This window comes from Belonocnema kinseyi, chromosome 10 (genome assembly GCF_010883055.1).
Source record: "Belonocnema kinseyi isolate 2016_QV_RU_SX_M_011 chromosome 10, B_treatae_v1, whole genome shotgun sequence".
NCBI lineage: Eukaryota > Metazoa > Arthropoda > Insecta > Hymenoptera > Cynipidae > Belonocnema > Belonocnema kinseyi.
In genome coordinates, this window is record NC_046666.1 from 103,337,167 (window position 1) to 103,353,601 (window position 16,435).

A 16,435-nucleotide genomic window follows, 5' to 3' on the forward strand; every position below is an offset into this window, starting at 1 on the left:
CATAACCTGCCACTAAAAATATTGTTAAAAAATGTTTATTCAAGATTTTATGCTTTAAATCCATTATTCGACAGTGTATGTTTGCAATAAATAAAACAAAATTTATTATTTATATTTTACGATAAATAGTACAATGTTGAATTTTCAAATAGCTTTTTTTTCGAAACGACCAAATTGCACTTAGATCGTTCTTCGAGAGAACGCCTCATATCTTCTAATTAATCCTCTGTCGGTCATACGAAATCCCCAGTCTGTACCCAGTATCACGTGGTCAACTCACATGTATGAAGTGCGTTTGAATTAGTAGGAGAGGTTCAATATCGTAACCATTTATACAGGGTAGACACGCTGGGGCTTACATACATGGCGAACTTGATGCTACCCGAATTGCACAACAGCAGGTAAGAAGTCATTGTACAGGGGTATTTTCATATTTCACGCCTTTAAAGTTGCTTTCGGATCGGCCATTCGGTCAAATCCGTTCATCTTCGGATCAAGTTTATCATAGTTTCTATGGTTGCGTTCGAAACTTCAAATGGATACAAATGTCAAAACAATATAGTTTATATTACACAGTAATTACAAGTAAAAAAATTGTTTAATTAATAATGAAGTGAGACATGTGAACTGAGAAGTAAACGTCAATTTTTTTCTGTGCCAATAACATTATGGAACGTCTGCTGAGTGACAAATACCATAAAATAGTAAAAACATTCTGCGCTTCCACTGGGCGAAGAGTGAATTACTTTATACCCAGTAAAAAGGCTTGCATTAAAAAGTATTGAAAAATTTCATTCATTCAGTGGTAACGTGAGAAATATTGAATATTTCTGGATTCAGTTTTGTCCTCCCATTTTTAATATCCACGACAGTTGAAGTGAGCTCTCAAATTAAATCCCTTTTTGTACCTAGCGCTGACAATATTTTGCTGAATACCACAAAGCAACCAAGAATTAGACCAATTTTAATCCCTTTTGATTTAGCAAATTTTGCTACATTTATTTACTGTTTTTCGAATAATAATCAGGCAAAAAGCTTTTTAAAACATAGCGTCGGTCATTTTACGATGTCAGGATCAATTTCCTCTGAGAAAGTTCTGGTGAAAAATAATTTTTTCAATTTTTTATCATGTTTTTATATATTTTTAATTGATAATATTTGAACAAAGCGAACATTTGACGATAAAGAAATGTATTCTTACATACAATCCTACTAGATTAGGCAAATTTCATGCTTTTAGAGCGCGTTCTAATGCTTCAAACGAAAGTTGTGTTTTTAATGTATTCGAGGTTACGCCTGACAGTTCCGATCAGCTTTAAAAGGGATTGAAATCTTATAATTTTCGCCGCCTAATGAGAATTAAAAAACTAAGGACAGAAACGGCATTCTTGGGGATTCAAATTTTCTAATACTTTTTAAGGCAAGGCTTCTTACCGGGTAATCTGTTTAATAAGTTAAACATTATTTCTGAATTTAATAATAGATTGCCATTGTTTTTTTTACAGATCGATCCTAGAAGAAATAGACATCAGTAAATGCAGATGGAATTAGTGCATTTCGGCTTGGTGTGTTTCAATAAAGATTGTTGAAAAATCTTTATGTCTGGACCTTATCACAAGACTGGGGATTGATCAGCCTAAAATTAATAATCTGAGTCATTTCGATGGTATAGGCGTATCAAATAGATAACTCTAAGCAATTTAACTTGCCCGGAGTTTAATTAATAAAATTTTAAGGGATTATTTTTATTTTAGAAAGTTTTTTCTCTCGTCCTCATCTTAAAATTTAATTTGATCAACCATTGAATTAAATTAGAGACTCGCTGAGGACAGGAGAGTATCAGTAATATATCTAGAAGAGAAATTTTAGACCGATATTTTCATTTCAATTTTTTTTTAATTATTCTATTTTCGAACTTGCTATATCTAAATCTGATTTCCAAACTGGCATTTGATCAGCCCCTAAATCAATTTTAAGACGTTTTTCGAAAATGATTTCTCTGGACCTGATCCCAAAATTTGGTTTGATCAACTACTAAAATAAATTAAAGACTCGTTGGTGATAAAATTGTATCAGTATTAAATCTAGAAGCCAAATTTTAGGCCGATATTTCCATTTCAATTTTTTTGTTTAATTATTCTATTTTCGAACTTGCTATATCTGGATCTGATTTCCAAACTGGCATTTGATCAGACCCTAAAATCAATTTTAAGTAATTTTGATGGTATCGGTGAGTAAAAAAAAATCTCGAAGCAATTTAAAAAGTCTGAATTTTAATTATTGAAGTTTTTAGGAATTAATTTTATTTTCGAAAATGTTTTCTCTGGACCTCATCTCAAAATTCGCTTTCATCTACCACTGAAATAAATTAGAGACTCGCTGAGGAAAGGAGTGTATCAGGAATGAATCTAGAAGGGAAATTTTAGAGAGGGATTTTCATCCCAATGTTGTTTTTAAATTATTCTATTGTCGAAATTGCTGTATCTTGATCTGATTTTCAAATTGCATTTTATCAGACCTAAAATCAATTTGAAGTAAATTTCATGGTATCGGTGTATCACAAAAAATCTCGAAGCAATTTAACAAGGTAAAATTTTAATTAGTAAACTTTTTAGGGATTATTTTTATTTTACAACATGTTTTCTCTGGACGTCATCACGAAATTTTGTTTGATCAATCGATAATAAATATAAGACAACCTCCAATTGAAAAGATAACATCTGAAATAAAATTTACAGAATTGGTTTCTTCGTTTCTAATAATATAATTTAAAGTTGAATGAGGTCTCAAACAAATACATTAAAATAACATTTCGAGTAGCTTTGAATTATACTCAAACATTTTTATTTTCTGATAAAATACGAATAATGTATGAATTTTATTTTTAGACTTGATAAGATAGGTAATTATAGATTAATTTCTAAAAAAATTGGAATAAAAATTTCGACCTAAACCTTTGCTTCTACATGTCTTTCCGATACACTGCTATTCTCAGCGATTCCCTAATTTATTTTAATAGTTGAGCAAACCAAATTTTCAGATGAGGCCCAGAGAAAACATTTTCTAGAATGAAAAAAAAAAATTATAAAAACTATATTAATTAAAATTTAGGCTTGTTAAATTGTTTCGATTTTTTTTTGATACACCGATACTATCGAAATTATTTAAAATTGATTTTAGGCGTTGATCAAATGCCAATTTGGAAATCAGATCCAGATATAGCAAGTTCGAAAATGAGACATTTAAAAAAAATTTGAATGTAAATGTCGGCCTAAAATTTCTCTTCTAGATTGAGTACTAAACGGAAAAAATTTATCCGTGAAAAAGTCACGAACTTGTAGCTAGGTCTCGTATACGGAATAAAAAAATCAAACATTGAATCCTTAATTCTATGAAAAATGTATGAATAAATTTAGAACTTTTTTACGAAGAGTTCGATTTTCCTACGAACAGTTCCTGAAAATTCTAGACTCGAATATAAAAAGGTAAAAGTTTTATTTGTGCGATTTAACTTATACTTATAAATTCGCACAACTCTGAGGATTTGAAACGTCGAACTCGACAGATTCTGAACAAACCATGAGTGCGTAAACACGTGCAGCCATCAAGGCTGAACAATACTACAACAATACGACACTTACGCGTGCACGAACCTACGCCCAAGTTCCCAGATTTGTCGGGCAAGCTCATAAGTGCTCTGTGAAACTTTTCGCAATCATTCATTATATTTTTGTAATTATTTACGAGAAAAAATGAGCGGTTTTAGATTTGTCATACCGAGTTCGTCAATTCTTTCCCAAAATTCGTAGATTATTTACGAAATTACATCAATGTCCCATGAATGTTTCTTATATCCGAGACTTAGCTACTAGTTCGTGACTTTTTTACGTATACATTTTTTCCGTGTAATACAATCCTATCACCAACGAGTCTTTAATTTATTTTAGTGGTTGATCAACCCAAATTTTGGGATGAGGTCCAAAGAAAATATTTTCTAAAATAAAAAAAAAATCCCTAAAAGTTTATTAATTAAAATTTGGGCTTGTTAAATTGCTTCGAGATTTTTTTTTTGATACACCCATACCATCAAAATGACTTAAAATTGATTGTAGGGGCTGATCAAATGCCAGTTTTGAAATCAGATCCAGATATATTAATTTTGAAAATAAAATAATTTAAAAAAAAATTTGAATGAAAATTCCTGCTTAAAATATATCTTCTAGATTTAGTACTGGTACGCTCCTATCCTTAGAGAGTCTTTAATTTATTTCAGTGGTTGATTAAACCGAATTTTGAGACGAGATCCGGAGAAAACATTTTCGAAAGTGAAAAATTAATTTCTAAAAACTTTAATAATTAAAATTCATACTTTTTAAATTGCTTCGAGTTTTTTTTTTTGCTCACCGATACCATCAAAATTACTTAAAATTGATTTTAGGGGCTGATCAAATGCCAGTTTGGAAATCAGATCCAGATATAGCAAGTTCGAAAATAGAATAATTAAACAAAAAAATTGAAATAAAAATATCGGCCTAAAATTTGTCTTCTAGATTTAATATTGATACAATTTGATCACCAACGAGTCTTAAATTTATTTTAGTAGTTGATCAAACCAAATTTTGGGATCAGGTCCAGAGAAATCATTTTCGAAAAACGTCTTAAAATTGATTTTAGGGGCTATATCGGCCTAAAATTTCTCTTATAGATTTATTACTGATACACTCCTATCCTCAGCGAGTCTCTAATTTAATTTAATGGTTGATCAAATCAAATTTTGAGATGAGGACGAGAGAAAACATTTTCTAAAATAAAAATAAGCCCCAAAAAATTTATTAATTAAACTCCGGGCAAGTTAAATTGCTTATAGATATCTTTTTGATACGCATATACCATCGAAATGACTCAGATTATTAATTTTAGACTGATCAATCCCCAGTCTTGTGGTAAGGTCCAGGCATAAAGATTTTTCAACAATCTTTATTGAAACACACCATGCCGAAATGCACTAATTCCATCTGCATTTACTGATGTTTATTTCTTCTAGGATCGATCTGTAAAAAAAACAATGGCAATCTATCATTAAATTCAGAAAAAAATGTTTTAACTTATTAAACTTATTATAAAGTAATGATTGTTAAATTGACAATAAGTAATTATTATTTAAATTATTACTGCCAACGCTGTCAGTGATAAACATACAAAACCACAGAACATTTCTTTGGTAAAGAATAATCAATCTAAAGTATAATAAACATGTCGGGCCGATCTGTCATTATTTCGATGTTATGTTCAGATTCACGTGTTTGTTCTAATCGCTGTAAGTAAACGTAGGTAATGTCAATTTAAAGTTTACGCATGTAATATTTCATTTACTTTACTTAACACATATCCTATATATTCATAACATACCCTTTTTGCCGCAAATAAGCGTTAAACACAATTCACTCTTCGCCCACGAAAATCGCAGAATATTATTACCATTTTATAGTATTTGTCAGTCGGCAGCCATTCCATAATATTATTGGCACAGAAGAAAACTGACGTTTACTTCTCAGGTCACATGTCTCACTTCATTATTAATTAAACACATTTATTATTTGTAATTACTATGTAACATAACCTATGTTGTTTTGTCACTTGTATCCATTTGAAGTTTCGAACGCAACCATGGAAACTATGATAAACTTGATCCGAAGATGCACGGACTTGGCCGAATGGCCGATCCGAATGCAACTTTAAAGGCGCGAAATATGAAAATACCCCTGTACAATGGCTTCTTATCTGCTGTTGTGCAATTCGGGTAGCATCAAGTTCGCCACGTATGTAAGCCCCAGCGTGTCCACCCTGTATCTGAATAAGTTGCTCATGTCTCCTTTCGACGAAAATTTTTATGATAATAATTAAATTATACGTTTAAGATCCTCAATATAATTTATCAGTAATCAAATATAATAATATGAGGGATATTAGTGAAGTTCTGACAATCAATGGGAATTTTCTGCAACGAAATTCATCATGTGCAACTTAACATAAAACGTGAAGTCTAAAGCATAAAAAATGAGGTCAAATATTTTTTAGACGAAAAATTGCCATAAATCTATATGTTGAGTACTTAGAAGAAGATATATGATATATTGAAACCATTTTTCTTGAAATAGACATCAAGTTTTATTAATTATGTGTGATCTTAGAGGTTAAGTTTTGGCAAGTGACAGGTACACACAACAAAGTAAGTAAACACATCTTTTTTTAAAGTTATTTCTATTTATTGCATTAGATTATTCATTGCTTTTTAATTTTTTACTTATTTTCATATTTTTTATACTTATTTTTTCATTGTATTCGACTATTTCTTGTTATTTGCTCTTCCCAGGAATATATCGATATCGTACTATGAAAGCTTATCAATTTTGTGTCAAACAAGCACAATTTCAAGCCAATATGACAATTTTATAAAACGATATTTTTCAAAAAAAAAGCAATTGCGAGTTTGTTTTAAAAAAATGTCAATAACTCTGAAAATAATTATAATTTTTTTCAGTTCTTAAGCTCATTTTAAAAATAAATTTCCGTAGTATTTTGATATCTTATTCAGATATTTGTAGAAGTTTTACCCTACATTTTAAAATAGGCTGAATTTAGCACAACAAAATTGTTAAAAATAAAAAGTGTAAACTTACAAGAATATTCAAACATTCAATTTATATCACATTTCAGTAAAGTTCAGTTTCAGTCTATAATAGAATTTGGGGAAAACATTCAAAAAATATCTGAATAAGGTATAAAAGTACTACGAAAATTTAACTTTGCAATGAGTCTAAGAACTTTAGAATTCCATGATTACTTTCAGAATTATTGACATTTTTAAAAAACTTCGAAATTTGACGTTTTCTAGAAATATTTTGCTGAAAAATTGTTATACTAGTTTAAAAGAGAGCTTGTTTAATTGGCACTTATAACTAAATAAGTAATAATAAATAATCTTGTAAAATGAAACACTACATATAAAAAATACAACAATTTCCGAAAAAAACAAATGGGAATACGGTAAAGCACTGGTAGTCACGAATGCGTTTGCATCGCACTAACACAGAATTGTGTTAGTGACGATATTTGACGATAACAGTCATTCTGGCCGGCAGAGGGGTATACCCAAATACATACTTTTTTGGAATAATCAATTTTAATTCGTTTTGTACTTCAACTCGTGCTCAATTTATTTAATTTTTGTAGAATTTTTAATACAATTTTTAGTGAATTTAGTTCGAAATGTCCTCCAACTGATAGAGCAAACGGAATTTACAAATGTATATCAAAAAATTTTCTTACATTTTTTCTCATGCGTGGCGCACCTCGGAGTTCTTTAACTTCCAGCGTTTCGTTTATCGAGTGAATTTTGAGCAACAAGAATCTTCGAGCAAGAAAGTTGTTTACAGTACACCGAATATTTCTGGAAAATTTTAGCCCAATCGAATTGATATTCAAGAAATTATTAACGTTATTAATTATTAACGGCACTTCATGCGCGGACTGTCGCGAGATTCTCAGAACCGATTCATAATATAGCTAAGGCGCCAAAAATAAAAACTAATCAAGTAATTAATTAATATCCAAGTATTATGAATAAATAAATAATATTGCATCATGTAAAATAATGTATTCTTTTAATATTATGTACAACAGAATGGTTCTATTTTTCAGAAAAATATTAAAAGCATATAATCTATGACAGATTGCAGAATTGGAAGTTTAGGAAAAAATGTATTTGATTTTGAAGCTTTTTTCATTTTTTAATCAATATTAATATTATGTTTTCTCAACTTATGATTACTAATAAGATCCTTGTTCGCTTTTATTTATATACATTCTGTTTACGGAAAATACAAAGTAATTACTTTCATTCAGAACAGCTGTCATCGTTGGAAGTCATATCCTGAGTCTTATTGTCATCCGGTTTAGTTTCAACAAAAAAATACTAACTTTCTTGATCTTTCACTTTTTTCAATTCCACGAATTTGAAGCATTAAAAAATTCGCGGAATTCTGAACCCGGTGAATCTCAACTATTAGATGTTTATGTTTCATTTTACTTCTATACAGTTTCCCTCAAACATAGAACCATTCTATTGAACATAATATTAAATGAATACATTATTAGACTCTATTCAATCTTATTTATTTATTCGCAATACGAGGGTGATTTTGCTAAAAAGGATCTGTTTTTTTTTGTTATTCAAGGTCCAAAATGCCAAAAACCATAATTTTTCATATTTGAGCTGCCTGTTCTGTAGCATTCATTGATTTTATATCAAAAAGGTGAGAAACTGATGATTTACAATCGATTCACGAATCCTAATAACTTAGATGAAGTTCGTGCAATCTATTCAATTCTTATAAACAAATTTATGAACAAAATCGATTATTGCTGTAAATTGAAGCCTGAAAGTTCTTTTTATCCCGTTTTTCCCCGCGAAATCGAGTGAAATTAATGTTTGGTTGAAATCAAACACTAAAGTATAATAAACAAATTTATTTATAAACAAATTTAATAAATAAAAGCGCCTCTGTATATATAAAATGAATTTTTCCTGTGCAATCATTAGGTTTGCCTTCAAAAATAAAATTTTTTGCATAATTGTTCATTTTATCTCTAATATTCTGGTCAAACGTCAGTTTCCTCCATCAGAATATTAATTTAGGGATAAAATAAACAATTATGCAAAGAAAAATGGATTTTTTCTATCAAAGAGTGACCGTTTAATGCATTTGTTAATGAGTATTGCTTATAACCATGGTAAAGATTTTTATTGTCCATTTCTGTCATGGAATTTTCATTTTTGAAGGCAAACCTAATGATTGCGCAGAAAAAATGCATTTTATATATCCGGAGGTGCTTATTTATTAAATTTGTTTATGAAATTTGTTTCTAACAATCAAAAAAATTATACTTTAGTGTTTTATTTCAACGAAACATTAATTTCACTCGATTTCACGTGGAAAAACGTGATGAAAAGAACTTCCAGGCTTCAATTTATAGTAATAATCGATTTTGTTCATAAATTTGTTTATAACAATTGAGCAGATTTCAAGAACTTCATCTAAGTTATTAGGATTTGTGAATCGATTGTAAATCTATTAATTTTTCACCTTTTTGAGGTAAAATCAATGAATGCAACAGAACAGGCAGCACAAATATGAAAACTTATGGTTTTTTGGCATTTTGCAACTTGAATAACAAACAAATAGAGCCTTTTTAGCAAAATCGCCCTCGACAGACCTTTTCAGAATTTAATTAGCTTTAATTTAAAAAAAAACATGGAATCGGATGAAAATTTCAGGCTCTGGGTAATTTTGAACCCCAATTTTCTAATTCGCCGCACTGTGCGCCGGTGAACTGTACTATGAATCGGTTCTGGAGCTATCGCTATACAGTTCGCGCGCGAGTCGCCTAGCCGCTAGCGGATTTCAACATCTTTATTTTTTGAAAGTTGCCAATTTATTACTGAACAGTAGCAACCAAAATTATACAGGTATAATAAAACAATTTAATTGTAATAGCTTAAAATACTTTTTTTATGCATTGTCAGTGTAAAAACAAATCTTCACATCGAAATTGACTTTTTTTTTCTAAAAGGGCTTGATCGTTTATGTCACCTAATGTTAAGTATAAAATACCTTTCAATTATACAAAACATTGTCATATTTTTATACATTTGTTTACGTTTTTAAAATAAAAATGGTAGCAACCATTTTTTTTATTACACACACCTCCAATTATTACTCAAATAGCTGTGGATATTCTTACACCTGCACAGTCGGCTAGGACAGGGATCTTTAGCGAGGTGAAATTTGGTCCCAAATACTCATTTGCAAGATGTCCCGTTTCCACCACTTCGCCGCTTCACTCAGCACGGAAAAATTCCGTCTCACTCTTACAGCTGAGTAGAGGTTCGTGGTGGTGGAAACGACACATGTGGTAATTGAGTATTTGCGGCCAAATTTCCCCACGCTGAAGAGCCCTGGACTAGGAGACCACCAAGAGTGACCAAAAACCAAATTCAAAGCTATTAACGGGAGCCTTATTTTTCATATTATAGATGAATTGAAGAAGCTTTCCACCAAATTTCACCACATTTAAACTAGCCCTCTTAATTCTAGAACGTTATGAATTGATGGAATATTTTGTTGTTGTTTATACTGTTTTTTGAAGAAAAAGTTGGGAAAACTCGTTGATAATGTTATGAATCAAAACATTATATTTGTTGTTGCCCATTAGAGTGGTTATAAATGAATAAGATATTGAAACGCCACTTTTGAACCAAAAGTTCCCCGAAATTACACCTGGTATCTAAAGTTCTATAGTTATTTTGGTTCATTATGATGTTTACTATCAGATTATTTGCCGCATTCTGCCACCTTTGGCATTTGACGAAGATATCAGCAAATAAAGTTGAGCGTGCACAGTTGCCCCCCTTGTACTAATTTTCATACAAATGTGTGAAAATTTAAAAATTGTAGGTAACACATTGGATCTGCCATATTTATTTCATAACTTTTGACGCCAAGTTCTAAATCAGCGACCTTAAAAACCACCTTGTACTCAGTTTTATATAAGTATGTCAAAATTTAGACATTTTAGTTACCGTATTGGATCCACCATCATGCAATAATGAATTTTCATGTCAAATTCGAAATTAGAGACCTCAGAAAGCCCTTATACCAAGTTATATCTCCTAGCCCACAGTGGGACGGTCGTGTTTAGTCTTGTAAAATGATTGAGGGACCTGGAAATAGATTACAGGATAAGAGGTGTTGGACAAAATTCTTACCAATCCTGCCACTATATCTCGTGCGGCCGGCTGTAGGAATAGACACCTCGTACTTAAATAGTATGTTGAAAACGGGATAGCAAACGTTGTATGAAATGAAGTTAGAATAAAAATTTACTTTTGTTAACATATTTTGTTTATGATTTTTCTAATTAATTTTTTAAATTTCAGCAAGCTAAAGCTGAACAAGAAGAGGAATTCATCAGTAATACGCTTCTGAAGAAAATACAGGCACTGAAAAAAGAGAAGGAGACATTAGCCCATCATTATGAGCAGGAAGAAGAGTGTTTGACGAATGACCTATCCCGAAAGTTAAATCAATTGAGACAAGAGAAATGCCGCTTGGAGCAGACACTTGAACAAGAACAAGAGTGCCTTGTGAATAAACTTATGAGAAAAATCGAAAAACTGGAAGCAGAAACTCTTGCAAAGCAGAGTAATTTAGAACAGTTGCGCAGAGAGAAAGTAGAGTTAGAGAACACTCTAGAGCAAGAGCAAGAAGCTCTAGTTAACAAATTATGGAAACGAATGGATAAACTTGAAGCAGAGAAAAGAATGCTCCAAATTAAGCTAGATCAACCTGTGTCGGACCCTACTTCCCCGAGAGAAATCAACAATGGAGACACTGCTACAAATTTGAGCACGCACATTCAAACTCTGAGAAGCGAGGTTGCAAGACTCAGGCATAATCTGTTGATTTCTCAGCAAGAACGTAAGTTAACCTTTAATTTTTAATGCTTAATTTTATGTAATGGGCTTGACTACTGACTATTTTTCTCTTAAAAATCATTTAAAAATATTGTATGGACTTATTGATAAAATGGTTAACTTTTGGGCTAACAAAGGGACCTTTAGGTACGCTTTTTTGTTTGAATTGATACTCTCCTCGATGAAAGATACATACCAGAGGTTTACGAAAAAAAAATCAAGAAGATGCAATTTTGGCCCATTTTCGATAAAAGTGCGTTTTAAAAATTGAGAATAGATGGTCATCGAGCTACTGGTGTAAAGGTATTTTGAATTGTTGGTAGCTCCCTGGTAGAGCATTGGGCTAATAGCTGCAAGGTCGCGTGTTCAATTCTTGCTATCCGTACTTTGTTTTTTATTTATTTTTATTTATAAAAGTGCTTAATTATTCCATTTTTGAATAACATCTAATAAAATTATACCATTTAATGAATTAATTAATAATTAATAAATAATAATAATAAATAATGAAATTAAATAAAAACTGTGTTTATCTTATTTTTATTATCACTCGTTTGGACAATTGTGCATTTTATTAGAATTCTTTATTTTTCGATAGGTTCTACTATCGGCGAGAAAAGTCGAGTTCTCTGGCTTTGACTTTGAATAAGTATGTGAAGAAAAAATGGTAGGTTGATGAAAAAAGTCTCATTTTAAAGGTTTAAATGTTGCACGTTAATGAGCAGAAAAGTAATATTCCAGAAAATTATTTGTAGCTTACAGATCTGAAAATCTGATGAAAAGTAAGGAAATTTGAGAGCTTTTATAAACAGTGAACTTTGAAGAATATTTTTTATAAAAAAAATGATAGGAAAAATCTGAAAAAATTCATGGTGGTACATTAAATATTTCTGAACAGAGTATCGTCGAAAACTTTGCAAAATATAAATAATTGTTCCTTTTTTTTGTGAATAAATATGCGAGCGCACTAGCTTTAGTTCTAATGAAGATAATGAACTGATTTAAATTCGAGGTAGTCAGTTGAACTATCTGTAATAGTTTACAATTTAAAGGAAGTATGTGCTTCTTCTTGTCTTCGTACAAATTGCGATATGTGAAGTCAGGTTTTTATATAGGAAAGAAAGTGCGAGAGACCAGCGTGGTGCCGTTTTTTCAGGGGATCGGCCTCGTTTTTCCTCAACACAGGGAAAGGGTTTGAAGGCTAGAGTGAGGCTCTGAGGAACAAGTTGGATAGGTCAGGTTGAGGAAAACCGAGGACGATCCCCTGAAAAAATGAAACCACGCTGGGCTCTCGCACTTGCTTTCCTATATAAAAAACTGACTTCAAATGTCGCAATTTGTGCGAAGACAACAAGAAGCACATACTTCCTTTAAATTGTAAATTATTTCAGATTGTTCAACTAACTACCTCCCATTTAAATCACTTAATTAACTTCATTAGAACTGAAGATAGTGCGGTCGCATATTTATTTACATTTTACATTTTTTCAATAAAAAAACTATTTCCTTTAAATTGTAAATTATTTCAGATTGTTCAACTAACTACCTCCAATTAAAATCACTTAATTATCTTCATTAGAACTGAAGATAGTGCGGTCGCATATTTATTTACATTTTACATTTTTTCAATAAAAAACTATACTTCAAAGTTCTCTGTTTTTAAAACCTATCAAATTTCCTCACTTTTCATCGTATTTTCAGATCTGTAAACTACAAATAATTTGTTGGAATATTAGTTTTCGGCTCATTAACGTACAACATTTGCACCTTTAAAATGATACCTCTTTCATTAACCTACCATTTTTTGCTTACAAACTTATTCAACGTCAAAGCCAGAGGACTCGGAATTTACTCGCCGATAGTAGTATTTAAGTTTTTAAATTAAAGTAGGGAAAAAGTGTTGCAAACAAAATTAAAAAAATAAATACAAAATTAAAATGTTTTCCGCAATCTGCAAAAAAACAAAATAAATAATGGCCAATTATCTTAAATACGTGAAAATACATTTTCAAGATACTTCTGATTCTTGTTAGTAAATATGTATAAAGATTCACTGCATCCACTGGTATTTCGTATTTATTATTGAAATTTTTATTTGAAACACCTTGTTCCTACTTTAATTTAAAAATATAAATACTAGAAACTATTGAAGCATTTTGATGAATAAAAAAAACAAAGTTTCACCCAAGCGGTCTACCAGGGGATACTGATGCTTCGAAATACTTTTACACCAGCTCAAAGACCAACCGATTGCAATTTTTAAAATACATTTTTCTCAAAAATGGTTCAAAATTGCGTCGTCTTGATTTTCCTCAGAAAACCTCTGGTACGTACCTTTCATTGGGGAGAGTATCAATTTAAAAAAAAGCGTATCTGAAGGTCCCCTGTAAGGGCTCAACAATGCTAAGACTTTTGTGATGTTTCTACGAGGTATTAGGTTACCTGGGGATAACCCACATGTCCCGCCATAGAAAAAGTTTGTTTTTTTTAAGTTTCAACCTGATACTCATTTTCTTCATTGCATAATTTTTAAAAACATGATTTTCTGTTATTTTCTACATCACTTCCACAGCTAAATTTTACGACAGAGATATAAAAATAATATGGAGAAATAAAGCCAATAACCCATTCCGTCGCAAATCATGCAGAGGTCTATCTTAGGTTGTCAGAATAAATTGATACTGAAATGTTATTGTACAATGAAAGTAAAGGTGTATGTATTTCAGCGTTTAACCAAGAAATTTTTTGTTGTTGACATTTGCTAAAATACTGATATATTTTTTTATATTGAAGTGTCATTCGACAATAAATATAATTGTACATGTATTTCAGCATTTATCGAAGATTTTTTTTTCGCATTTGCTAAAACCCTCATAATTTGCATAAAATCAAGTATAAAATTTGTTCTCCGAAATAACAGAAAACCTCGAAATTTTACAAAAAAATCAGATCCAAGCGAAGTCATTAAGCCAAATCAGTAAAAAGTTATTACAAAAAAGGGAAAATTCATTATGTTCATGAAATACTTATCATTAGCAGTGCCTATTTTTAGGGTCTTCTACTGGTGTCCTTCTGTTTATGTGACGTGCTCCGAGAAAAGAAACCTAAATCTGCAGAGCCAAGTTTTAAAGGACGGTCTGTTTAAAATGTACCGTTTGTAGGTTGTAGCGAAGCAAATTTTGAAATTAAATATAAAAGCTAATTTTGCCGATAAAAAACTTCTGGTAGGGTCGCGTGAAAGGGGAAATTGTAAACTAAGGAATCCGTATGCCATCCGTATGTTACGTAATGCTTTTAGGGGGTTGAAAATAGGAATGGGATTAAATTTTTTTAATGCTCCCAATTTAACAATTAATAACAACTTCATTAAACCTATTTCTGATATGTTTCCAGATACTGAAAAAATGCAACGATACGTGAATGAAGAAAAGCAAATAAGAGAGGAGAACTTGAGGCTCCAGAGAAAACTCCAACTCGAAGTAGAACGACGTGAGGCATTATGCAGGCATTTATCTGAATCCGAGTCAAGGTAAGACAATAAATCTGGAATATTGTAATGCTGAACAGATTTTGAGAAAAGACTGTATTTATAAACTCGTAAATCGTGAATCTCGACTTTTCTTAAATCACCTACGTGCACGCGTCCCACATAATATATTTTGAAACTGGTCGTGAGGATTTAGTTTAGTTTAGTTTAGTTTATAGGTGGGTGGGCGGGGCCTTCCTCGGTGGTCAGGTTGTAAAGCCTATTGTGCCACATCCTTAACTTTCTTTCTCGGGAGTTGACTCCAGAGTTCCTGGCGAAGTCCAGGATATCAACTACTTATTGAGGTATAATTTCCTTGGTTCCATCAAATGGACAGTAAGGGTTTTTGTTGTTTGAGCCTAGCTTAAGCCGGAAAATGGCATAAGACATGCAGGGGTGTTTCTTAATCCTTGCCGAATTTCTGGCACTTTGTCGTGGGTTTGAATCCCATTTTATGCATGTGATAGTTCAAGCGATTGTGCCCTGGCTTTGTCAATTCTATGCTTGAAGCCCAGGAGAGCTTTCGTCTGTTGGCTACCACGGATTTGTTTCCAGTATTGTTGATCCCTTACCCAGATCTAGCTTTAACTGGCCATCCCGATGCAGCAAAACGCTAGGTCTAGTACGAAGATTACTGTGATAAATTCAATTGCTTTGTTACTTTTCGCTAGCTGGTCCGCTTTTTCATTGCATTTGATCCCTGTGTGACCAGAAACCCATATGTGGGTCACGTGGTTCTTTCTTGCAAGTTGGTTTAATGCTTTTTTTACATATACGGGTTTATCCAAGTTAACGAAAGAATTCCAAAGTTTTTCTATGTGAAACGGCAGCAACTTTTTAAAACTTAAAACAGAAGCCACGGTCACCTTCCTAAAGTCCCAAGTTAGGTTTTCAACCTATCAATAATATTGAACAACCCCTCAAATTCAATCCTATTACTTTTAACGAAACAATTCCAAAGTGTCGTCATGTGAAACAGCCTTTTGCGATTCGGTCCCACTGTGGAACGATATAAATGTGCAAAAAATCAGAGAAAATAGTACAGGATACGTAATATATTTACACGTAAAGACGCGTATAACAAACAATTCTTTGAAAAATCCTGCCTAGAATTCAGAAAGAGACTGATCTTCCTCATTTAGCCTACGAAGGAGGTTTGAGTTGGGTGAAAACCCTGGAAAGTAGACTTCCATTCACGGCGGGCTTGGATTAAGGGGTCATTCTAGTCACTACCTCCGAAAAAAGGCTATTTTTGTGAATTTTGTAAGAGATTACCAGGTGTATACATATGAAACCGGTATTGCCATCTAGCGGCCAGTAGGTACACTTGTAGGCACTGTCGGAACTTACCATTTGTGCTAATTGGCGTATTG

The 16,435-nt window shown here is 31.8% G+C and overlaps 1 protein-coding gene across 2 annotated transcripts in view; it reads left to right on the top strand.

Annotated features, from left to right (window-relative positions):
- The window catches only part of LOC117181391 (coiled-coil domain-containing protein 6), a 154,240-nt gene that overhangs the window by 59,195 nt on the left and 78,610 nt on the right, over window positions 1–16,435 (top strand). For both annotated transcript variants that reach the window (XM_033373999.1, XM_033374000.1), the window contains exons 3-4: window positions 11,000–11,540; window positions 14,930–15,065. In XM_033373999.1, the coding sequence (XP_033229890.1) occupies window positions 11,000–11,540; window positions 14,930–15,065 (677 nt within the window). The remainder of the gene's footprint in view (window positions 1–10,999; window positions 11,541–14,929; window positions 15,066–16,435) is intronic.